The following is a 24,376-nucleotide window of genomic DNA, read 5'->3' as shown; positions in this document are numbered from 1 at the left end:
GCTTTGCTGGGGTAAGGAGCTGCGTTCTGACCTCCGCCAGCTGGGCTTCGGGCTGCCAATGCAACACACCGTGCTTCAGTGGGACTCTGGTGTTCTGTTTGCAGCAGGGAGAGCAAAAGGCATCTGCAGAAATGTCTCTAAGAAGTTATACGTTTTAATTGCCCCCCCGAAAACATTATGATTAAGTAAAATGTGGATAATGAATGTCAGTGTACTGAGAACAAGCTGAGCTTCTGGCATCTATTTTGATGCCAGTTTGAGTTCACAGCTGGTCACAAGGCTTCAGCAGAGCTCACGGCTTTGGGACGTACCTACAGGCGTCAGAAATGCATCAGTAAGTGCACTCGAGTGGGGCTTTGTGGGCAGCTGACTGCCGTGGGGCTGAGCTGTGTGCATGCAATGCATCAGTGCAGTTGTTGGGGCACAGCTCTGGGATTTGGTGCTTCTCATGGACTGTTTGCCTGAAGTGCTTCCCTTGTGTTGCTCTGTTTCCTTCTTTACTTAGGGTAGAAAATAAAGCTTTGAAAGTATTGTTAAAGTGTAAGTTCTTTAAAAAAAAACAAAAACCCTTCCTTTATTAAGAAGAGTTGGTGTTAGTTTGGCTGCATCCCAGATCCAGTGCTGATGGTTTTGCCAACAGTAAATCCACCTGGATGAAATTCTCTGGGAACTGTGTGGTGGAAGAGTAAGTGTGCACATAACGCTGCCTTCGTGTTTGTGTGTACAAAGCCAGCGTGATCCAAGTTTTCCACCTGAGCAGTGGGAAGGAGCCCCGTCTGAGCGGCCCGGTTAGTGGGATCTCATGGTTTAGTTTCTGCATTCTCAGGTAGGCACGCAGACCTCGCAGTCACACTTCCCGTTGTTTCCCTCCTCCAGCCTCACAAAGAGATCCACCCTCTAAGACCTGTATTGGGTGAGTGTCTGAGGCTTTCCAGTCATAAAATGGTTAAGGACATCTCCCTGTAAAATGAACTGCCCCTGGCCCGGGTGAAACTGGAGTTTGTGGGAGGAGTGATGTCAACACAGAGTTGGATCTGAATAATTCAGTCGGTATGGTCACGGTAAAATTGCATAAGCCAGTTGGATCTGTTTTTAATTCTCAGTTACTGATGGGAAGAAAGAAATGGTGCTCAAGGATTGCAACGTCTATAAACTCCTTGTCTGTGTTCTAATTAGAGCTCAGGTTGTGTCCTGTTAAGTGTTATAACATGGTCTGGTTTTGCCTGTGTACCGGATGTAAGCTGTCATGTTCCCATCAAACTGCTTGTGGTGCATCCCTGTGCTTGCCCCATAGCATGGCCCATGTTGGCAGGGCCGACACGGCCCTCCTTCCTTTGGGATGTCAGCACGGTGCTGAGGGCACCAAGCCCATCTTTTCTCCATGGTAACATACCTCTAGAAGGGCTGTGGCCCTGAGATGGCTGCTCCCTGCCTTGTCCATGTCTGTAGTGCTGCCTCGCCGTTCCTACACTTTCTTTTACAGGTAACTATTGGTTTTATGCTATCTCAGTTGTGTTTTCTAGCTCCTGATTTTTCACGTGGGTTCTAATTATCATTGGGATTTGCTCTTGACCATCAGATTCAGCTGAAAGTGGCCAGCAGATTGAGAAGTTCAGAGACAGCAGAGGAAAAAAAGACAGCTGTGGTAGCACTAGCACAGAGATTCATTTCCTATAAAAAGAGTGCAAAACTGCATGGAGGGTGTTGGGGTCTTCCTATCTTGTGTGCATTACCTGGGCTATCAGGTTTAGCTCCTGCTTTACTCGGTGGCCCTGGATGGGTGGGCCTTTCTGTTCTTTTCTTTTCTTTTTTTGCATAAAAGTACTGTTTTTTTTAATCGCGTGCAGAGTATTTTTATAACAATATTTACCTGCTAATTCTTTTATTTTCCAGTTCATTTTGGAAGTGGATAACTGCTCAGATTGCAAGAATAACAAGAGGTTAGTGCATAAACATGCTTAGTTTTTTGATTATTTGATTTCCATTTATGTGTAGCTGCATCAAAGTTCGGCAGAGCAGAACATGTCAGACATAATTCACCATCCCACCTGTCTTGTGCTGTGCTCCGAGGTACTCCTTTGTTCTCCATCTCTCATGTTCTTTCTTTCCCACTTGCTAACCTCACAGGAGATTATACTAGTCTGTTGGTGGCAGTTGTGACACTCAGATGGTCTGGAAAGCATCAGAGCTGGTGGGGAGTGTGCAATGTGAGCATGTAGCTGGAGCAGAGAAGGGAAGAGGAAAGGATGAATGGAGTGAGCCTTTGCCCTGTGACAGTACTGTGTTGTTAGTGCTGTTAAAGTCATCCTGCTGCTAACTTATCCTCAGATGTGAATGAGCTTAGAAGATTGAAGTCTTCATAGACTTGGTCGTTTCAGGTTAGGAATAAAGCAGTCCTGCACTGTTGTCAGGGAGCTGTGTGCTGTCTGCTCCCCAGTTTTCAGTAGGTCAGCTCAGATTCCGGAAAGAATCCTAAGTAACACGGGGTCTTTAGAAAAAATGTAAGAAAGAATGCCTTACGTTTTCCTCTTTTATGTACCTTTTGCAGCTTTGTAGGTTTTGCAAAAACTAGCAGGTTTTGCAGCTGCTTTGAATTCAGAGTCCTTGTGCAAACAGAAAAGTCAATGATTGTAACAGAAATTACTATTCCCTGGACTCCTGTCTAGGCTCAGCTATTGTGTTCTGGTGTTCTGGTTGAATTTCCAATTGGAAGCAAACCTTGATTTGCCTTATTTGTTTTGCAATAGGAGATATTAACCTTGAGTTTTGTTTTGTTTTTTTTCTTTCTTTTGCCCCTTAAAGTGCTGAGAGCTCAATTTGGGGGAGCCATGGAAGAGTCTTCCCAACCTGCTAAACCCTTGGAGATGAACCCTCACTCTCGCTTTATTATTGGTTCCGTGTCAGAGGATAACTCAGAAGATGAGACGAGCTCCTTGGTGAAACTTGACCTGCTGGAGGAGAAAGAGAGGTCTCTGTCCCCTGTTTCTGTCTGCTCGGATTCCCTTTCGGATTTGGGACTTCCTAGTGCTCAAGATGGTTTGGCAAACCATATGAGGTATGGATAAATATCTCAGCTTCAGTCTCTTACCCTATCAATTCTTAAGAAAGTCCTAAGCTACTCCTTGTAAACTGCATGCTAATTAATCTCGCCTTTGCATCTTGGTTGTGGGTTTGGCCTCAAAAGTTTTTGCTGTGGTTTTTGGATAGTTTTTGTTTTGGATAGAGAAATTTCTGATTAAAGAAATGATTGGTAACCTGTGAGGTGGCAGTAAACCAAAGCTTAATGCAGTAGCTACTGCTTGCAGCTCAGGGAGATGTTGGCCTCATAGGTGGGAGAAGGACTGTTTTATTTGTGGTTTTTGTTGGTGGTACCCTTGTCACCTTATGGAGACAGCCTCTGAAAACATGCACAGACGGGGCTGGGGCCAAAAGGTGATAGTGGTCCATAGCTGAGAGTTGTTCTGGTCGTGCTGATGGATGCAGTCAGTCAGCTGGTGGTGATATAACGGATAGAAAACCTTACACAAATTTAAAGGGGGTTGCCTTTCCCCTGACTGTCAGCTGTAATAATTAGGCAGCCAAAAAAAGGTAAATTTGAAGTGGGAAAAGCTCTAGTCTTGTAACTGTATATGTTTGAGGAACAGAAGAAACTGTATGAAGACATAACCACTAGTTTGAAACAGACAACAGGAGAGCAGGAAAATCAAGCAGTGTCTGCGTGCAACTTCAAGGACACTGCCTGGCACGAGAGAGCTATAATGCAATAGATGTGCAACCTTGAGCACCTCTGTTGTAACTTGCTTACTTTGGCATTCTGTTTGGAGGGTACTTGACTTTTAGTTAAATTGGAGGGAAATGCCAATTCAAATAATAATAAAAAAAAGTTACAGCATTAGGCTGTTTTTCTAAGATAAGGTTAGATGAATTGAAATGGTTTTCCAGGATGGTAGTCTCTTTCATGAAAAGATTTCCAAATAATGTTTGCAGATGGAGAAACTGAGACAAAGACAAGGTAAACAACTTGCCTGCAGTCATGGTTTGACAGTGAATTAATGGAACACTGGTATTCTTGCTTACAGCTTTCTTTTGATAATCACAAAGGTGTAACTCTGTCTAGAATGTCAAAGACAAATTGAGTGAGGAGTTCTGGGCAGTATTGCTCAAACAAGTTTCAGATCCAAAGGAGAATGTCTTCTCGAGGAGTTGCCAAAAATCTTTCCATTTTCTGGGTAGCCCCACTGTACCACACAGGAAGGTTTGGTTAGCTAGCCACAGAAACAGCCTGTAGTTGAGGTGAGTGACTGCTGCAGAGTTCTTCTCGGGGAGCAATTATCTCTAAATTAGAGAACTGAGTCAGATGCAGAAGTGTTGTGTGAGTGCACCTGAGTGATCCGTTACCTCTTCTCAGAGCGTGGCAGGCAGTACACCTATTGCTCTGATGGCTGGAGAAAAGAGATTGCTTCTTGCAGCGCAGGAGGCCCGGGAGAGCAGGGTTGGTTGTCAGCTATCAAGTTGTTCTTCCCTCTCATGCTCCAGATCACTGAAATTTAGACATTTTGTTGCTTTGTGGAGGTTATCTGTGAGATGGTCTATCCCGTCCTGTAACACCGAATGCTGGTGCCTGTACCTTCTGTGCAGCGGCTGTCCCAGCACTTACCTTGATGTCCCAAGCAAATTTTCACTCCTGGAAGGAGCACCCTGTCTATGAAAATGACATTGCTAATTAGGAATGTTCTTCCTTGCTCCTTAACTCTCATGAGCTGTTGTTTTATAGCAAAGAAACTCATTCAAATAAAAAGCAACATCATGCTGTCACTTCGTGCAGCATGGGTGGGTGCTTCACTGTGCTTTTTGGCGTTTGCTCCGTACCTGAAACCTCTCAGGTCTTTTGTCTGAGCTGGAAAGTGCTGCTCAGGTTGGGTTGCGGTGCCTGACCGATAGGTTCTGGCCCAGCTGTGGGTGGGCTGAGTGCCAGCTCGGGTTTCTTCATCTAAGCATGTGGAGCATGTGTGACTGTGCTGCTCCATCTATCGCCTTATTGATCTGGGTAAGTGTTTATGCTGTTGCTAAAGCTGGTCTTGCTGGGACAGGCTGTACAATACAGGCTTCACACCACTAGATATCTGTGCAGGCCTTTGATTGAGCTAGCTGGCTGCTAGAGATGGGATTGAGAAAGCCATGATCTGATAATGAACTTCAAATCAGTGTCTGTTACACCAGTGTTTAACGAAAGCATGTGCTGGAAGAGTAGCTGTGCACATGAATGTTCTGATTCTTTCCTTTCTTGTAGCTGTATTTTATTTAAAGAGTATCAGTGGTAAAACTTCTTCCTTGTGTAAATTCCAGTGTAAATTTCTTCCTTGCTCAGTTAATCATAGCACTGAACGTTGACAATGAGCATCCTTAAAGAAAGTGGTTGCATACAGCTTACGCCAACAAAATTTGCTCTGTGTTGCATTTTGCACCTCTAGGTGATAAAACTGGACGTACAGTTTTTCCTTTGCCTTTTTGTTTCTGGGTGTAATTGTGGTGTGTTTGAGTTCAGTGCTCCCAGCTGAGGGCAGCCCTCCCATGGACGCGGTGCTTTGTGCTGTGCAGGGGCTGTTAGCTGTGTTCCTGAGGTTTCAGCGGGAGATAAAGTAACTTCTCTGTGAATGCCACAGGGAGGGTATGTTGGGTTCGTTTGTTTTGTTTAATAAATTGTTCTTGTCTGATGCTATATTTAATTCCTAGTTTTAAAGATAGCATCCAGTATCAAATTCTTGTTTAAAATAGAATAAATCCTGCATGCCTTCTGGTATTTGTCCATCAGGGCTCTGGTTTCATAAGCAATGAAACGGGTGTACGAAATCACCTGGCAATCCACTTGCAACAAATGAAAGCCACATTTTTAGAGGTATCCCAGCTCTTAGCTCTGATAGCGCAGCCACAGAGATGCTGGCCTTCATGCTGAGTGTTATTGGGACTTCTTGGTGAACAGTCTCAAGAAGATGTTTGCTGAAACGTTTTCCTTTGCTCGTGATCAGTGGCTGTTGGCTCAACAGAAGGGGGAGAGTGCTGCATGTTTCTGCAAGCTGTTGAAATAAGGCTGTGCATTTTTGAGGAAGCCCTGCCAAAGCAAAGGGCTTAGTTCCATCCCTTTGTTAGCATAAGTGTCGCTGTGTGATGCTGAATCTCCAGGGTGGAGAATAACTTGGATCTCTTGACACCCTGTTGTCTCTGTCTTTAAGACCAGACATATGGTCTGATGTGTGCCTGCAGCCATAGGTGGGCCCTGCTGTGCTGCCTGTGTGAGGCAAAAACTGTCAGTGATAAACTGCACAAAACTCTCGCACCCACCCCCTTAGTTCTGGTTGGTACAAAAGATGCATTCTTTCTTTCCTGCAGAGGAGATCTGTCCAAACTTTGTGAAAGGACTTCAGGTCTGCTCACAGCTGCATAACTGTCTTTTACTGCATTTATCTCAGTGGCACGGCTTCGTCTGGTGAGTGTTAGGCTGTTATTCCAGGAACACACAGAATTTCGTACTTCACAGGGATGTGAAAGTGAAGGTATTGTGGGGTTTTAGGAACTGCAGTATGGATTTTGATTGAAATGTGGTGCTAGGAATTGGGTGCCAGGGTTTCAGCAGGAAGGGTGTGATGGAGGAATGGGTTCTGAGAGAGAAGTTTGAAGGAGAGGGAAGGGGTTTGTGGCCCCAGTACTGAGCAATTCCTCTGTATTTTTATGGAGGAGTCCTGGCAGTGCGTACTGCTTTGAGTTCTGTTCTTTTGGATCCAAAGTTCCTGCTTTAGGCTGCATACCTGCCTTGATGGCTGTTTAAAATTGCATCAGTGTGAATGTGAAGTTATCTTGTCAGGAAGAGGGCCATTGTCATTTGTGCTGTATCCTTTGTTTATTTTCTGAAATTCCTGGGCCCAGCTCTGTGTCAGGGCTGCGATGAGACTCTGTTGGTTTTGGTTAATGTGTTGAGGCACTGACTTCTGGCAGTTTCTGCCTTCAAGCCAACAGTTCTGTCTCTTTAAGGCTGCAGGGAAGACTGTCTTTGAGTAAGTCTGGATCGCTGCCTCCCAGCGTCCATTCCTCTGACCATAGCTGCCCTTTGCTCTGGCTGCAGAGGTCTGTGTTGCCTGCTGGCTTACACATGTGCTTGCTCCTTCCCTCTGCCTCTCTGTGAATAGGCTGCAGGGCAGGCCTTGCACCGGGGCAGGTTTTGTGGATGCTTCCCAAAGTCCTGCCACCCGGACCGGATGCACGCACGCATCGACATGTACATATTACAAAACAGAAATCCCAAACTGATAAGAGCTGTCCTCCCTCCACACCCTGTACAGGCCAAACACGGGGAAAAAAAAAAAGAATCATCTTTTCTCAGGGTGTGCGTGTGTGTGTGTGTGTGTGTCTGTGCTGCAGCCTCCTTACGGCTGCCTTGCACACACGCCAGCTCATGCATCGCTGCCTTTGGAACAAACTGCAGCGTCACCGCCAGCGCTGGGCATGTTGCAGTGCTGGGATCAGTGCAGGCTCCTGGCTGCGATGTGCGTCAGGTATGTCTGCAATCAGCGCGGTTTCCCTCAGAACAGCCAAGAAGCACACAGGCTTCCCTTTTGTCTGCCTGCAGGCCGAGCCTCCAGGGAGGGGGGTGCTTTTCACATGCTGTTTGCCAGCTGGGTTCTGAATAGTGCTGTGGTTAGGGAGTGGGCTTTGTGCATGTGATGCTAAGTGTTGTGTCACAGTGACACATCCTCGTGTGGCGCGGTTCTGTTGGGATGCTGCAGCCGATCGTCTCCATTGATGCTGTAGCAGAAGCACAATGAGTGCTTTTAACCCAGCTGAAGCTGTCCTCTAACACGAGGCTGTGTGTAGCTGTAGGATTTGTTTCCTTGCAGCTACAGTGGTTGGAAGCTATTGAGGTTGGGAGCTGTGGGTAGGCTTTTTTGGAGTGTGGGCAAATGTTTGGGAAAGAGATTTCACAAAAACTGAAAAATAAATTCCAATTACATTGAAAAACTGTAAGTCTTGAAGTCAGGATCAAAAACTGAGGAAATTTAATGTCATGCAAGAATTATATTTAGAAAGAGATGGAATGTACCATTTTCTATATGCAATACGTGTCCAATGAAGTCACTGAATATATGGTAGGCTTTGCACGTCCAGGAGAGGAAGCAATGCACATTATATCAAGCTGAGTCTGATATCTCTTAAGTCTCTGCCCTTGTGATGGCCTTCTGGCAACTGGTGGGTTGGTGGGAGCCTCCCAGCAGGGCTGGGGGAGCAGGAGCTTGCAGAGCTCAGCCAAGTGGGTGTCCTGATGGGGCTGTGCATACAGGAGGAGTGGGGTCTGTGCTGGACTGAGGGGCTGTTGGGATGGACTTGGTGCGAGAAGGTACCTCAAGACAGGGGGCTTCTTCTTACACGCTTCTGTCTTAAAATGAATTAAATGAGGAATTTCTGCCACTCTTGGGTGGTCTGAACTTTTTTTCAAAGAGGGAATAAGCTGCCATGTGAGAGAGGCTTTCAGTAACTAGGCAGATGTGTAATGCACTCAGACACAGCCTCTGCTTTTCATCTGGGAATGAATAAAGTGCCAAGCTGGAAGGGGTCCCTGGAGTCATCTGGGCTGTGTGTTTGCCCTAAGGTCTGGTCATCTGGATGCTGAGCTGGTCCTGATCAGGGACTGCGTGAACCAGTTCTGAAACCTTGTTCCCACTGGCAGCCTGTGCAGTCCTTCTGCCCACTGCTGCCATTTGCAGTACTGTTTGAAAGGTTGTCTAACGTGTGTTCTCTGTTATAATTTAAGTTCACTACTTCCTGTTCTCAGGAACCTTTCTTGTCCTCTTTTCCTGTATTTAAACACTGTCACTAGGCATCCTCACCAGGCCCATCCAGTGCTGGCAGCCCCTTCACTTCCTGGGCTGTGCTCGTCAGACCCACAGTTGTTTTCATCTGCTCTTCTCTAGATGCTTTACATCGTTCTTTAGGGGCTGTGCCCCAGACTGTTCCCTGTGTGAAGGAGAGCATGGCCATCTTATCGTGTCTTCCATCTGACACTCCTCTTGGCTTATTACAGCACAACTGGTGTTATACAATGGCGCGGTGCTGATGCAAGTCCCCTCTGACCTGCAGGGCTGGGGCTTCTCTTCTCTTCTGCAGCCATCCATGTGGGGGGGGGGGGGGGGTGATGTGGCTTTTGTGCTGCACTTCAGTGTCAGGAGCTTAAATCCCTGACCTTGGCTCTGGGATTTTTGTTTGGTTATTCAGTTTTCCCTCACTATCACCTGTCTGCTGCCTGGCTTGGGTTTATTTCTGCCGTGATGTTCTTGAGCACCACAGCATGTCGCTGTCCCGCTTTGCCCTCCTGCTGACAATGCTTGCAGGAATTGGATCTGCACAGAATTGTTTGCCTGTGCTTTATCAGACACGTGGCGCTTGCTGTCGGTCATTGCTCACACTGCCTGGCTATTCTTAGGTCCCCGTTTTCCGCAGTGACCTCACCTTGCTCTTCAGGGCTCAGCATTGCCTATCTTCATAACATGTCCATTTTCTCTGGGTATTCACTCTTTTTTTTAAGATTATTTTTTATTTTTTTTAATTATTATTATTTTTGAGTGATTCCCTTCTGGATAATTGCATAGCTTTTGCTCAGGCTCTTTGAAAGTGTGCCTCAACAAGGGCTGTGCTACCTGGGTATGGCCCTATGCTAGGGCGGACCCCAGTGTCACCAAACTTCAAAGTGCAGTCCAGTTGCTGTGTTCAGTTCCAGTCAAAATCTGCAGTTTGTTCTTGCACGTGCTTGGTGCTGAGCAAACATCCATGCTCTCTGCAGGGCTGTTACAGGCCCTGCAGACCACAGCACCTTTGTTTGGGGGGTGTTTGTTCCTGTAGCACTTGGAGTGAGCTCGTCTCTCTTTAATGGGTGGAGAAACTGAGAGGCTGAAATCCTGGCTGACCTGTCCCAGCCTCAGGCTGGTGTCTGTGTGCTCTGCTGCCCAGATCACCGCTGGGCTCTGTGTGCCTGCATGGAGGTGCTTTCCTTGTTGCCTCCCCACCCTCTGTGCACACCTGATACAAAATGCTGCTTGCTGAATGAATTCTCTAACTGATAGGCACCGCAGCCGGCCTGTAACAGCTGCCTCTGTGGCAGCAGGGGCTGTGCTGGCTGCTGGGGGCTCGGGGCAGGTGGGGATCCAGCTGTGCAAGCGCTTCCCTGCGGAATCCTTGTGGGGCTCCGGCACAGCACAGAGCTGCGCGAGGCTCCTTACGTAACTGGGGGTTCCTCCGTCCCTGATCAGCTGCTTTCCCCCTGCACGGCAGGGAGGCTGATCCACTCGCTGTGCGTGCTGCGTCACAGGAAGAAAGAGTGGCAGAGGCTGGTAGAAGGCAGGGGACAAAGGTTAAAAGACTGAAGCAATCCGGGAAGTGCCGCTGCCTCAAGGAGAACCGTACGAGCGCTGGAGGCTCTGCGCTGCTCTGCACTGCTGGGTTTTGAGCTGCAGCGTTGGAAAAACCAAAATAGCAGCAGTTGCAATCTGTTAATTCCTTCACAGGCAGCATGGAGGAGCCTGCAGATCAGAGTCAGGAAATGATCTATCACATGCTGCAGAGGTAAGAGCTTCAGCTATGATTGTCTCCTCAGAGCAGCACCCGTCCTGGACTGAGGCAGCTGGAAATTGGAACTGATATTTTTCCGTGTCGGTTTTATCATTCTGAAGCCATCCTGAGTTACTGTGAAGTGTTGTGTGTGCAGTCTGTAAGAAAGGCACTGGACTGCATTTTAGGTGGGGAATCAGCGTTTATAAGGAGTGACATTCTGCACAACCATTAACCTCTATGAACTGAAGGACTGATGAGCATTTTGGAAGCTCCTACCTAAGAAAGCACTGTGCGTGTGACCTGCAGGGCGGCAGGGATGACTGTTAGCAATTTGCCATTTGTTCTGCCTTGTTTAGGGCTCGGTGTTCTTCCTTCATTGCTGCCCAGCCTCTCCCTCACGTTAAGCTGCAAAAAGAGAATCTTTCCTGCTTTGGTTGTGATGGGCAGCCTGTGATTGCTAGTGAATAAAACCTGATGTTCTTGGTATACTTCCCATCATAGAGTAAACTGAACTATACTTGCTTATAAAGAAGCATTTGCAATTTATTCGGAATGATGGAAAATGTGGTTATCTTGTCATTTTTGCTGTAGCTGTATCTTCATTTGTGTAGTAATTTGGACTTGGCGAGTTGGTCCATACACATCCATGGTCCACATTCATCCATGTTCACAGCTTCTGACCCCAAGATTTTGGTCTGTTTTTGGTTGAGACTGCTTGCAATAAGTCTTTAGTGAATAAACCTGTCTCATTTATTTCTTGGTCCATACTCCTTCCTTGCCAAGCCATAAATTCTGATCTTTACAGACAAATTTAGGAGAAGTTCAATCTTGCCTACGCTTTTCCTCCCTTTCTTGCCTGCTGGCCCCTATCCTCGAGTTTGCAGGCTGTGATTTTCGCAGTGCAGTTCACGAACTCTCACTGACAGCAGCCCTGTTAGGTACAGTGACACCGCCTATCTCGGGATTGCAGCTTGCTGGAAGAAGGGAAAGTATTCCTGGGAAGTACCTCTGCATGCTCAGTGTGATCTCATGCCCTTGTCTGGGTATCAGCTGTTGCCTCTGAGAAAGGTTGCTGAACTGGGTGTACTTTGGTCTGACCTGGTATGGACTCTTGTAGTTCCCAGCATGTCACTGGGAGACAGGCTTGTTTGTCTTCTTTCTTTCTTAGCACGTGTTAACATCATGCTGTTGCTCTCCCCTCTGTTACCTTTCATTTCTACATCCTTGGCTTCAGGGGTTGCTCTGATGTCTCTCTGTGCTTAGAACAGGTTTTCACTTCCTGGTTAAGCTCCAGATGTGCTTTCTTTACAAGACCTGTAACTTGGAGCTCTCTACCTCTTTGACTGTTTGCCACGGGAACATCCCATGTGTGAGATAAAAATTGATGAGTTGAAATTCAGCTCCAAAGTACTGTGGAAAGTGCCATCAGTGTGCTTTTTTTTATTCTGAACATCCTGATAGAGTCAGGGCTGTGCAGCAGTGGGCTGGGACACGTACAGCCAGGCCTGTCCCTGCAGTTGTTTGCCCTTCGTGCCCTCCCCAGCTGGTCAGTCGCTTTCTGCCCCATCTCTTCCCATCTCCCCCATGGAGTTGCTCAGTGCCTCAGCTGATGAAGGCAGAGGGTCCTGAGGGTGACCACGGCCAACTCCAACTGAACATGCAGCCCCCAGGGCCATGCCTTGCTGCTGGGCACATCCTTGGGGAGTGGTTGAAGTAACCAGGCACAGGAATGGCAGAGCCTCTCGTTTACACCTGAATTATATTTGTTGTGGTTCTCAAGTAGGATTTCCTTATGGAATCTGACTTAGCACGTTGTTTTACCAAAGCCAAAAAACTTCATCGTTTGTCAGCTCTCTTGGAAGACTGAGAAGCAGCACGGAGTGTGGTTTGTGTGTTGTTCTGTGGCGGGCAGTGATGTGCAGTGAACACATTTTCACCTCGTGTATTGGCGTAACTCGAATTTCCCCAGACGGGCTGACACATGTTGAGATGTAACTGCAGTTCAGTGCAAAGCAAGATCGTGCTTGTAAAAGCTGCAAACCAGGCTGTGATGGGCTGGAAGTGAGGGATGTTCTGCTTGTCTCGGGGAATGTGATCAAGGGGAGAGGTAGAAGTTAGAGCAGGATACAGCGATGTTTGTGTTCATCTGCACTGCAGTGTTGCTTTTTCCTGTCCCCCTCAAATTCCCTTAGGCCCAGCATGTCTGGTTTGCACCTCGTAAAGCAAGGCCGGGACAGGAAGAAAGTTGACGTGCAGCGGGATTTCACTGTGGCTTCTCCAGCAGAATTTGTTACTCGTTTTGGAGGGAACAGAGTTATTGAGAAGGTAAGTTGCTGACCTTCTGGGCTTTGGCATTTTGCATTCTTGTTCCCTTCTCTAGAGCTGTGACTTCTCTTTATTCTGTGCTGCATATTGCAGATACCAAAATACTGAAATTCCTGAACTTGCAACTTGCATTTCTGCCTGTAGTCATTCTGTTTCAATTTTAAATTGATAAATTATTTTAGTTTAACGTGACAGGAAAAAAAATCTGAATGAACCTCTGCTGACAGAGGAGGCCTCATAGACAGATACAACAAATGCAGACTGGACAAAGCACTGAGAATTTTATTTCAAAATACATAAACTCATAACGATGAGGTCTCTTCCATTCAGGTAACAGAATTTTTAGCAACTCATTATGCCAGTTCTGAACTACCCCTCTGTTCTTTAATCCCAACAAAGCGTAAGACGTTAATATCTTCATGGTCAAGCAAGAGCTGATTCCTTATTGAGCTGAAGGCTGGCTAAGGAAACTGAACTACAAAAAAATGGGTTGAAGGAATCTGCAGAGAAAATGACTGTTTTCATTATTGCTCAATGTTCTGTGCTATTTAGACTTTTGTCTCATCCCTGCATCTCGTATATGTAGGTCCTGATAGCCAACAATGGGATTGCAGCAGTGAAATGCATGAGGTCGATCCGGCGTTGGTCCTATGAGATGTTCCGAAACGAGCGGGCAATCAGATTTGTTGTCATGGTGACTCCTGAGGACCTGAAAGCAAATGCAGGTGAGTGAAGGTGCACAGACCTCTGTGCCCAGGGGGATGCCAGAGGCTGAATGTACATCCACTGCATCGTGCACTGTTCTGTCCGTGAACAGACTGAGCACTTAGAGTGATTTTGGAATGGATTTTTATTAAGTGCTTTCAAGACATTAAGTTTAATTTTTCCTGTAGGTATTTTATTGTGTAGGAAATGCCGTTGGATAATTGTCATTAATTTCTAGGATTGATGAGAAAGGAACGTGGATATGGATGTTCAGATTTGCTTATGCCATAGATTTGGGAAGCTTTAGACCAAAGCACCGTTTACCAGATCTGCGATCTAAATGTGACCTTTGTTGCATTTGCAGAGTACATTAAAATGGCAGATCACTACGTGCCAGTTCCAGGAGGACCAAACAACAACAACTATGCAAATGTGGAACTCATTCTCGATATTGCAAAACGCATTCCAGTGCAGGTGAGAAATGCCACAGTTTTGAAATCATGAGGCAGCACTAAGGAATCCCCCCCCTCTCCTCAAATAATGAGTTGTGTCTGGGGGAAAAGACAGGTTAAAGAAATGGAACTGACAAACCAATACTGACACTAAAGGACAGTGAATATTAGAATGCAGTCAGTTTCCCTGTGTGAATATCTGCAGAATACAGAAGGTTCCCTTCACCCTTTGACTTCCCTACACTTAGCTGCTCTTCAGCAGCTTCCTTCAGCAGCCTTCTTGGTCTTGTCTGCAAGATGCAATACTCTGGCCATTCAAAGTAAGTCTGATTGTACTTCAGGAGCTTGGCCTGGCTTGTGGATGTTGCCAGGCTGTTTTCTGTTCAGTAGATAAAATAAAGATTTGGAAATATCTGCATGCTTTGTATTTCTGTTCACGTGCCTGTTTTGTTATAACAAAGAGTGAATTATGTTGTGTTGTTCTGCAGGCTGTTTGGGCTGGCTGGGGCCATGCCTCCGAGAACCCAAAACTACCGGAACTTCTCCACAAAAATGGGATTGCTTTCATGGGTGAGTATATGTACTGTGACCAGATATCTGATGAAGTCTAGTCCTTATTTTAAGATGGGGTGGGTTTAATGAGAAAAAATCCTGAGCCTGAAAGAGGGCCACAAGGTACTGTTTACAAGTGCAAAATTGATGATAAGTTCTTTACAGTAGTCAGAGTAACGGAATATGCTGTCTAGCAGTGTAGTCTGTTTCCAGTAATTGAGGCTAATGAAACTGGATTGGAATGGACCCTGAGTTGTGATGGAGGGCTTAGCTAAGTAATGCCCTGGGTCTGGAAGACAAGAGAGGTACAGATTAATCCTGTGATTCTTTTTCATGAGGACTGTAAGGAAGGACTGTAAGTCTTTCTTTACCTTCTATTAAAAATAGAAGTGAGCAAAGTTAAGTCTAGAAGTTATCCGTGTTTGGGCATGCTGGACATCTATGGTAATGTTTCCCACCATTCCCTCTAGATGGGAGTGGGTAAGGTTTGGACATATGCTGGAAAGAATTGCTGTATGGGAGAAGTGGCACATTCTCCAAAATGTCTTTGCATATTTTGAGATACAAAATCAAAGAACACTGTGTTAAAACAGTGTAAAAAGAAAAACAAACAAACAACAACAACAAAAAAAAAACCCAAAAAAATGGATATTTCTGCTGTCAATTTAAAGAGGATGTTCATAGTTAAATTTTATTGAAAGAGTTTTTTGTAGACAGTACATGGAATTTGTGGTCTGTTAGCAGTGTAGTTAATTGACTCCTGGAAGTGTTTGATGAAGTGTCACTTCCATATCTGAATATAGGGTAAGGTTTTGGACATGGGCTGTATTTAAAACTAACACCTGCTATCTGTCTGAGAGCTGGCCCAGCTTTAAGAGAAACATGTAGACAGACAGTGGTGCCTGCAAGCTGAGCGTTCCAAGGCTTCTGTAACAAGCTATTGTGATATGTCTGTGGTTGCATTGCTGTACTTACAATTGCCTTTTCTTCGTTCTTGGTCAAAGGTGCTCCAGTCTGCTTTTAGATTCCTGGCTGACGCTGTTAATGTTTTTGGGTTTGATTTGGAAATATTGATTTATGCCAGTTGGGTTGTGGCCTGCATCAGGCTTGCTGAGAGCTTTTATTTATTGCATGTACGTGGGATCCAAATCAAACCTGTGGGCATTTCCCTAGAGTTTGATACCACTCGTGACTCTTCCATGCATTGCTTTTGCTCTTTGCAGGTCCTCCAAGCCAAGCAATGTGGGCTTTAGGAGATAAAATTGCATCGTCAATAGTGGCTCAGACTGCTGGCATCCCAACTCTTCCTTGGAGTGGCAGTGGTAAGAAGGAAATTTCCCAGTGTATAAAGACCATTTTAATCTGTTTTTCTTCAACATGTCTAATCTTTAATAAGTATCTGTGCATAAAAAGATCAGTTGTATGTGTTCCATCTGTTAATGGATTCAAACTTGTATTATCCAAGGCTTAGACAGAGTGACTGTAATACTTGTGGATATGTCAGGCAAAATGTACGTATTCCTTAACATGCTGTTAGTTTGACAGTGCAGCTGTAGTATCTGGTATTTCTGCAGTCTTTGCTTCTCTAGCATCTATCTAGTAGTTCTGGAGCATACAGCCAATACTCTGCTTCTGTGAAAGCTCTGTACACTTTCAAAGAGGTTAAATAACTGCCCGTTTCTCAGAATTGCACAGGGTAAGTGGAGGGCATAACTGCTGTTAGTTTCCCAATTAAAAATCTTTGCTCCCCAGACAACAGTAATAATCTGTTTGTGTTCAGCATCCTCTCTTTTGTACGTGCTTCCAGACTGGCTCCTCAAGGAACTGTTACAGCCCTTTGTTTCATCAGTGTCTGATGTGTGAGTTCTTGCTGAGCCTTGCAGCAGAATGAGCTAGAAGGTCGTGTTTATGTTTCAGGTCTTCGAGTGGATTGGCAGGAGAATGATCTTCAGAAGCGTATCCTGAATGTTCCTCAGGAGCTGTATGAAAAAGGCTATGTGAAAGATGCAGACGATGGCCTGCGGGTAGGTGGCTGACAGTTCAGAGCTGTTTGGAGTCTGCTGCATGCATACCTGGAGATTGCATAGAGGTTTAATTGATTTCTAATGGGAGAACGGACTAGGACTGGACTGAGTCTTGGAAATTTGAAAGCAGTCTTTCACAAACTATCTTTGGGCCCAGCCTGCAGAATTAGTGGGATTAGGAGAAAGGAACAAGATCACTGCTGTGGCAGCAACTGTTCCCTTGTTTTTCCAACTACAGGAATCCTCCTGGAATAGTATATTTGGTTTCTATCTTGTTCATGTCTAGTTTGCTAAACAGAGTCAAAGGATGTGGGGACTTAGACATGAATCATTCATAAATAAAGATCTTTTCAACTTATTTCTGCTAACTTGTTACACTTACCCATGTTTTTCCCATCTTGATCAGGCTGCTGAGGAAGTTGGCTACCCTGTCATGATCAAGGCCTCTGAAGGAGGAGGAGGGAAGGGAATTAGGAAAGTCAATAATGCGGATGACTTCCCCAACCTATTTAGACAGGTAACTTTTTCCATTGAATTATGCTGTCTTGTTCTACATGTTCATGTTGGGTGATTCTGAGAGCACAATATGGGAGATGTTGAGGAACTGAGGAAGCCACTATTGTGAGCCTTCTTTAGCTTATGGATTATTTAGGAAAGCTGAGATGATTTAAACTTCACTGTAATTAAATGTAAGTGAGCACAGGTTGTTTTTAGTCATAAGTGACCTGGGTCAATATTCAAGATATCTGTTACTCAAAAAATGAACTGGGGATGATTGTGGTTAAGATGGTTGTTCACAAAAAATGATTTGTCCATTTATTTGGTGTCTCTGCTGTAGGTTCAGGCTGAAGTCCCAGGCTCTCCGATCTTTGTAATGAGGCTAGCCAAACAGTCCCGCCACTTGGAGGTGCAGATCCTGGCAGACCAGTATGGCAATGCCATCTCTCTCTTTGGTCGGGATTGCTCCGTGCAACGCAGGCATCAGAAGATTATTGAAGAAGCACCTGCTTCTATTGCAACTTCGGTGGTATTTGAGCACATGGAACAGGTGAGAGTGGCTCTGCAAGTTCTCTTTTTCGTGTGAGACCCCAGGAAGAGCCAGGATTTTTTTATTTGTCATTGACAATGATTTTGCATTGTTCAGTCTTTTAAAAGAGCAGCATAAGGTAATGTGTGTAAACTGCTTTGTGTGTGCAACCACTGACATTTCCAAAACTGAGTCCACCATTGCTGAGCTCCACTGAAAATGTTTGCACCTCAAAAATGAGAGAGGTGTGCTTTAAATGTGTAATGTCACATTAAAAGTGAGCAGTAGGAGTTGTATCAATTTTCTAATGCTCGCTGTTAAAAATATTCACTTCAGACTCTGCCCTCTGTAAACAGTGTAAACAAAATAACCTGGTAACCAAAACCCTGGTGCCATGTGCTTTGCTTTGGGCAGCTATGGGCATGTTAGAAGACGTTGGATGTTTTAGAATGCCATCAAAAAAATCTGAAGTGGGTAGGGTGGATGAACAGGGCATAGGTGATTGAATGTGGGACATGGAAAACAAATTCTCTTCTTTCCTGTATCCTAGTGTGCAGTGAAGCTTGCAAAAATGGTGGGGTATGTGAGTGCGGGCACTGTGGAATACCTGTACAGCCAGGATGGCAGCTTCTACTTTCTGGAGTTGAATCCCCGTCTGCAAGTGGAGCACCCCTGCACCGAGATGGTAGCTGATGTTAATCTTCCTGCAGCACAGCTCCAGGTGAGTCAGGACCCAATTCCTGCACTTTGGAGGATTTCAGAAGTACTCAAATTATGGTATGGTGAAAAAAGCTGAGCGTGAAAAACCTGTTCTACTGAAGCCCTAGTGAAATTAGGGGGCTGGACTCTTGCTGAGTCACTGCCAGGTTTCTGTGTTAAAACTGGATCACATACTGATGTTAAGCAGATGACTTGATCTTAATACTTAGAGAGGAGAGAGTGTAAGGCAACTATCAGCACTACCAGATATGGTCTATATCCTCACGTGCAGGTGGGTGTTATTTGACTCCTCCACTTCTCTTTCCCAACCAAAACCACCCCGTTAATAGACCAGTTTTGTTACTTTCCCAGCTTGGGATTTATCTTCTGTGGCTGGAGCAAAGCTTCTGCGTTCCAAAATATTCTTCCCCTTCTTTTCTGATTTCGAAAGCAAAGAGAAGTAATTTTCTAGTTGTTCCTCCTGAAATTCTTAGAGAGACCTTTAGTTAAAAAAAAAAAAGTGAAGCAGTGTAATAATAAAATATAAAGGTAAGAAAACTGATTTAAGTAAGGTTGTGTGTAAAAAACCTGTCTTAACAGGCTTTAGACATGAGTAGTTCAACTTGAAATTATTTTGTCAAATGAATTGGCTTCTGAGGCTAGCAGAGCAATCAAATGCTGTGCCAGTTTGGAGCAGTGCGTTGCCCAGTCCACTGCCTCCAAGAGATAACAGTATTCCCAGAGTTTCTGATGACAAAGGGAGTGAAAATAGAACAGACAATTGTTTTTTTCATCTTCCAGCAAGTTCAGCAGTTGTTTGAAGTTCAGGAAAGTGACTTTGGTCTTTTTAATTTTGATTAGCAGTTCTTGACTTCCAGGGAAATTGTTTCCACCTCTTCAAGTCCCTCACTAATAGCAGATGCTTCCTCTTCTTGGCTGAGGTCCCTGCTCTTCAAGTCTTTCTACAAAATAGGATTTGTGCCTAATAATTAGGCACTGGAATGGATGTGGCAAAGCAACCAAGAATTTGTCTTGATTTATTACTTTTTCAAGGGGAAATGATCACAGTGGGTGACATTTATGGCTTATATGAAGCAGTAGTGGTTTTTTTGTTGTTGTTGACCAGAACAACTGGGAATTCAGTCCGTAAGGCTCCAGTCATTAGCCAGTTCTGTAAGTTATTCTCTGCATTTTATAGTTAGAGACTTCCTCAAAGGTCCCATACAACTGGTTAGGGGTCATCTGGCACTTCAGTATATTTTTATCAGGCTTAATTCAGGCCCATCCTTGGCTGAACTAGCAGTGACCAACCTTCTTTGAAGTCTTTTAATCAATGGAAAATATTTGTTGAAAGTTGTAAGGTGGACCTTACACTGAGTTCAGCTGTCTTGAGAAATATAAATGTCACAGGACATGTCAGTGGAGAGAGCTCACTTAGGAAAATAGAAACATGTGTTTGCTGTATGAGGACTGCAGCATTAGCTTCTGCAGAGAATTGGTGGAGTTAATTTCTTAAGGAAAAGAGACTTTCTGTGAGGATAGCACCTTGCTTATTAGTGGCAAATTCTGTTTTTCCTCCTTAGATTGCCATGGGGATTCCACTCCACCGTATCAAGGATATCCGAGTGATGTATGGTGTTTCCCCATGGGGAGATGGATCTATTGATTTTGAGAATTCAGCCCATGTCCCCTGTCCACGTGGCCATGTTATTGCTGCACGTATCACCAGTGAGAATCCTGATGAGGTGAGTGTTTTAAATTCTGTAGTTCCTTATCATGCTATGATAACCTCAGCAAGTTCAATCTCTGCTGTTGTTCCTGGAAGGTTTGGCAGCACCTTTAAAAGATTCTTCCCTTATCTTACTTAGCTGATGGTTCTGCAGACTGTGGTTAGGCACTAGAAGAACGTAGACTAACACAGGTGCACTGTACAGTATCTTCACCTTCATCTCCTCAACTTCCCAGAGTGTAACAGATTTTATCTATGCCTTAGGATTATAAATCCTTTTTATTGTGACTTGGTTGTCCCCCAGGCACACCGTCATTATTAGCTGCCAAGGTGTTACTGACCTCACAAAAGCTAAGGTCTTTGGTTTCCTGTAGTTTCCGAACTACAGCAGTTCCTGTGTTTCTGTGTTCTATAGACCTTTGCTGTTGCTTTGGCAGTGAGCAGGCTCAGCTTAGCTATGTATGTATCATGTTACAGAGCAAAATGGTGCTCTTTACAATTCTGATTATTCCCCTAATTCTGGTTTATTTACTTTTTCTTTAGGATGTATAGCAATGTCTGTCTGTTTTCACAGGGATTTAAGCCCAGTTCTGGTACAGTCCAGGAACTGAATTTCCGCAGCAATAAGAATGTTTGGGGCTATTTCAGTGTTGCTGCTGCAGGAGGGCTGCATGAATTTGCTGATTCTCAGTTTGGTCACTGCTTCTCTTGGGGAGAGAATCGTGAAGAAGCCATCTCGTAAGTAGTCAGAAAAGTGGTAGAACCTTGGAAATGGCTTATTTTGTTCCTCTTTATTTCAGAGTGCCATGGATGAAACTAGACTCTTTAGTTCTGGTATTTTGGAGAGAAGTTTCCTTTTCGCTTTCCACATCATGGTCAGGCTCCTCATCCTGTTTTGCTTTGCAATTCCACTGCATTGCACCTACATTTTTCACTTTCTGATTACTTCTCTTTAGTTTATTTCCTTTCTGTTTCATTCCTGCCTTCTATGCCTGCTGCTGGGGTAAGATACCATTGTGTTGAAGTCCTTCTTTGAAAGCGTTCAGGTGGAAGGCTTTTAACAGGAAGAGCACTGATAACTTGGCTATGACAATGCCCTATAAATAGCTGAGTGTTCTTATGTGATGTGGGACGTAAAAAGCTTATCATAAGACAGGACTGTCTGACCTGTCATCCATGCTATTTTTCATCCAGAGTGTTTCCTCTGTTCCATTCTGGGTGGGATGGTGACAGTGTCTGTTATTGTTATGTGTACTTTTCACATGTGGTAGGTGCTTAGATGTTGATAACAATGGAAACTCCTGATCTCATAGCTGGTGCTGGCTGAGTTTCTCTGGTTCACACTGACAGCATACTGTAGAAAATCAGTATTCTTTCTTTCCCAAGCATGCCATATAAGATCTTGCCCGAGTGCTCGTGCTTTTCTGCAATTCCCTCAGACTAGTTTTTCCCAGGCAACTCATGGAGAACTGTCCAGAGTTACTGGGTTGCACATTACTGTTAATATGGGATAGATAATAGGTTTTCTCTTCTCTTTCAGAAACATGGTGGTGGCTTTGAAGGAGCTGTCCATCCGAGGGGATTTCCGAACCACTGTTGAATACTTGATAAAACTGTTGGAAACAGAAAGCTTCCAGCAGAACCGCATTGACACTGGCTGGTTGGATCGGCTTATTGCTGAGAAAGTGCAGGTGCAGATGTTTGCTTTACAGGACTAATTTGGAAAGAGGAAGAGGAAGAGGGGAAGGGTGGGGTGGAGAGAGAGAAAAGGAGAGAATAGGAAAGCGTGGTATGTTCTGGTTACAAGAAGATGAGTACTTAGGAGTACTTAATTTCCACTTACCACGTAGCAAATAAAGATTTTCACTGGGCTTGATTCATATTTGTATCAAAATTCCAGGTCACCATCTTGTCAGAGAAAAGTGGTCTTAGAGTTGGCCATAAAGGCATCTTAGTGTACATGAGAATTAAGGCTACTATTTTACTATACTGCTTGGGACAGATGTGATGGAAAGGCTCGAATAGATTGAGTCTCAAGATTTGATTCAGAAAGAACAAAGATCAAGTGGTTTTCTTTATAGGGGTGATTGCTTTTATACGGTATTCGGATATATGCTACAACAGCTTAATTTTAATGGAAGATTGCCCTTAAACCAAAAATGGAGCTGAAACCATTGGTTCTTCAAGTGGATATCTAGAACAAGTGATGCTAAAGGAGATGTAACTGTATTCTGTACCCCTTCTTTCTAGGCTGAAAGGCCTGATACCATGCTAGGAGTGGTATGTGGAGCTCTTCATGTGGCTGATGTGAGCTTTCGAAACAGCGTCTCAAACTTCCTGCACTCTTTAGAAAGGTAAAATTGCTTGTCTGGTAGATAGTAATTGTTTTTGACTTGAATTTTGTTCACATATAGTACAATCCAGTGCTGCATGGAGCGTGTTATTTGCTGTCTATTCTCTGATCCCAAGAAACTGTTTATCTACTGACCTAAGAAGACTGGCCTACTCTGTCTCTGCTAGTGTTTTTTAAATCCTTGCATGCTGCTTTGAATCTCCTTGCGTCCCTGGTAGTCATCCGGTGGTTTCTGGAAGGCAAATTTTGCTTTGTACTTCTCTTTCAAGGGGCCAAGTCCTGCCTGCTCATACTTTGCTAAACACTGTGGATGTGGAACTCATCTATGAAGGACGGAAATATGTGTTGAAGGTATGTTGTACAGCATAGGAAACTATCTTCATGCCAGTGTTAGCCACAGATATCTGTGTGCTGCTCTGGCTTAATCTTTGTAATTGTTGGAATTAAATCTGTGCAAAACGTATGTGCTCTGCTTTAGTGGGGTTAAGTAATCATGATCAAGATGATAACCTGTCACATCTTTTTATTATAATATCTCTGTGCATCTCTGTAAACATCTTAAGTTTTCAGTGTCAAGAGCTCCTCTGCATGTGCTGAAGAATATTAGACCAGAATTTCATATGAAACCCACTGCCTTTTGGTTGTCTGAAACTTCCAGAATTTGTAGCAGTATTTCTCTTTATAAACATTGCTTTGTCTTTTCTATGAGCAAAAACAAAAACCCAGAGGAATTAACATTAGAAATACTATTTAAAGGTTGCAAAAGCAAGCATACGAAAATAAAGAAATATTAGACTTTAGATTGCCTGTACAGTCATAATTAGCTTCCCTCGGAAAACTTATTATGGTGAAGTTTTTAATGATGTGATCATATATCATCATTTGCAGCTTTAAGTATTCTGTCCTTTGCAGATCAGATTCCATAGTTTTATTTTGGCACTCCTTCAATGAGAAGCAGAGAGGCAGTGAATGGCAGTTAAAGTGTGCTTTGAGTGATTTACCCAGCTTCAAATATAAACAGCATTAGTTCTGGCATTTTTTGGCTGCTAAGTGCTTGGCTTTGAGATCTCAAGTTCTTTTCACATTTTTTTTTTCCATCTAAGATGAGAACAAACATCTCTGTTCCACTTCTTTATTTACCACCGCTGCAGTGCTTGGAAATCCGTGTGTGTTGTGGCAACCAAAGCACTGTCAGTGCTGTCTCTCTCTCATGTGCTTCCTCCTGTTCTTGTGGATCTGCAGGTGACCCGACAGTCTCCCAATTCCTACGTGGTCATCATGAACAGCTCTTGTGTGGAAGTTGATGTGCACAGACTGAGCGATGGAGGGCTGCTCCTATCTTACGATGGTAGCAGCTACACCACCTACATGAAAGAAGAAGTGGACAGGTAACAACTTGCAAAGATTATTGTATAACATCTGTGTGTCAGTCCAGATTAGGTGTACTTCTAACGTTATGCTTCCTGATGATCAGCTGGAAATGGAACTTTCTCCTAGGAAGGGATTCCTAGATGTATTATTATTGATGAGTTTGAAGGGAGAAGTTGCTTTCATCTGAATGCATCCAAGACACACATTTCAGACCTTTCCTGTAAAAGCACACCAATAGGGAGTCCATATTCTCCTGCCCTTCTGGATGACGTGTGGTCACTTGTAAGAGCCCCAGTACTCTGACCATGCAGTTAGCTGAACCAATGTGCAGGTTATTTAGGTGGGCTCAGATTCCCATTTCCTAAAGCTTCATGGTTTGTGATTTAAAATATGTGCCAGAGGAGATTTAGATTGGATACCAGAAAGAATTTATTCAAAGGAGAGGTAGTTAGGTGTTGTAACAGACTGCCCAGGGAAGTGGTAGTATTCTGCTACCTGGGAACATTTAAGAGATGTGGACGTGGTGCGTAGGGATGTGATTTAGCA

General features: G+C 44.4%; 1 protein-coding gene across 9 annotated transcripts in view; it reads left to right on the top strand.

Annotated features, from left to right (window-relative positions):
- ACACA (acetyl-CoA carboxylase alpha) overlaps positions 1-24,376 on the top strand; it is a 111,105-nt gene that overhangs the window by 10,702 nt on the left and 76,027 nt on the right. For 8 of the 9 annotated variants that reach the window (XM_046902304.1, XM_015295691.4, XM_046902306.1 and 5 more), the window contains 17 exons: positions 1,894-1,940; positions 2,803-3,055; positions 12,786-12,918; positions 13,505-13,643; positions 13,988-14,097; positions 14,564-14,645; positions 15,851-15,949; positions 16,545-16,651; positions 17,058-17,168; positions 17,490-17,699; positions 18,229-18,399; positions 19,961-20,122; positions 20,681-20,844; positions 21,647-21,797; positions 22,357-22,460; positions 22,729-22,810; positions 23,702-23,847. In XM_046902304.1, coding sequence (XP_046758260.1) covers positions 2,829-3,055; positions 12,786-12,918; positions 13,505-13,643; positions 13,988-14,097; positions 14,564-14,645; positions 15,851-15,949; positions 16,545-16,651; positions 17,058-17,168; positions 17,490-17,699; positions 18,229-18,399; positions 19,961-20,122; positions 20,681-20,844; positions 21,647-21,797; positions 22,357-22,460; positions 22,729-22,810; positions 23,702-23,847 — 2,198 coding nt within the window. In that variant the 5' untranslated portion in view covers positions 1,894-1,940; positions 2,803-2,828. Of the gene's footprint in view, positions 1-1,893; positions 1,941-2,802; positions 3,056-10,424; positions 10,606-12,785; positions 12,919-13,504; positions 13,644-13,987; positions 14,098-14,563; positions 14,646-15,850; positions 15,950-16,544; positions 16,652-17,057; positions 17,169-17,489; positions 17,700-18,228; positions 18,400-19,960; positions 20,123-20,680; positions 20,845-21,646; positions 21,798-22,356; positions 22,461-22,728; positions 22,811-23,701; positions 23,848-24,376 lie in introns of those variants that run through there. The other variant, XM_015295696.4, reaches the window with a different exon arrangement.

This window comes from Gallus gallus, chromosome 19, assembly GCF_016699485.2.
Source record: "Gallus gallus isolate bGalGal1 chromosome 19, bGalGal1.mat.broiler.GRCg7b, whole genome shotgun sequence".
Classification (NCBI taxonomy): domain Eukaryota; kingdom Metazoa; phylum Chordata; class Aves; order Galliformes; family Phasianidae; genus Gallus; species Gallus gallus.
This window is presented reverse-complemented; position numbering and strand designations above follow the sequence as displayed.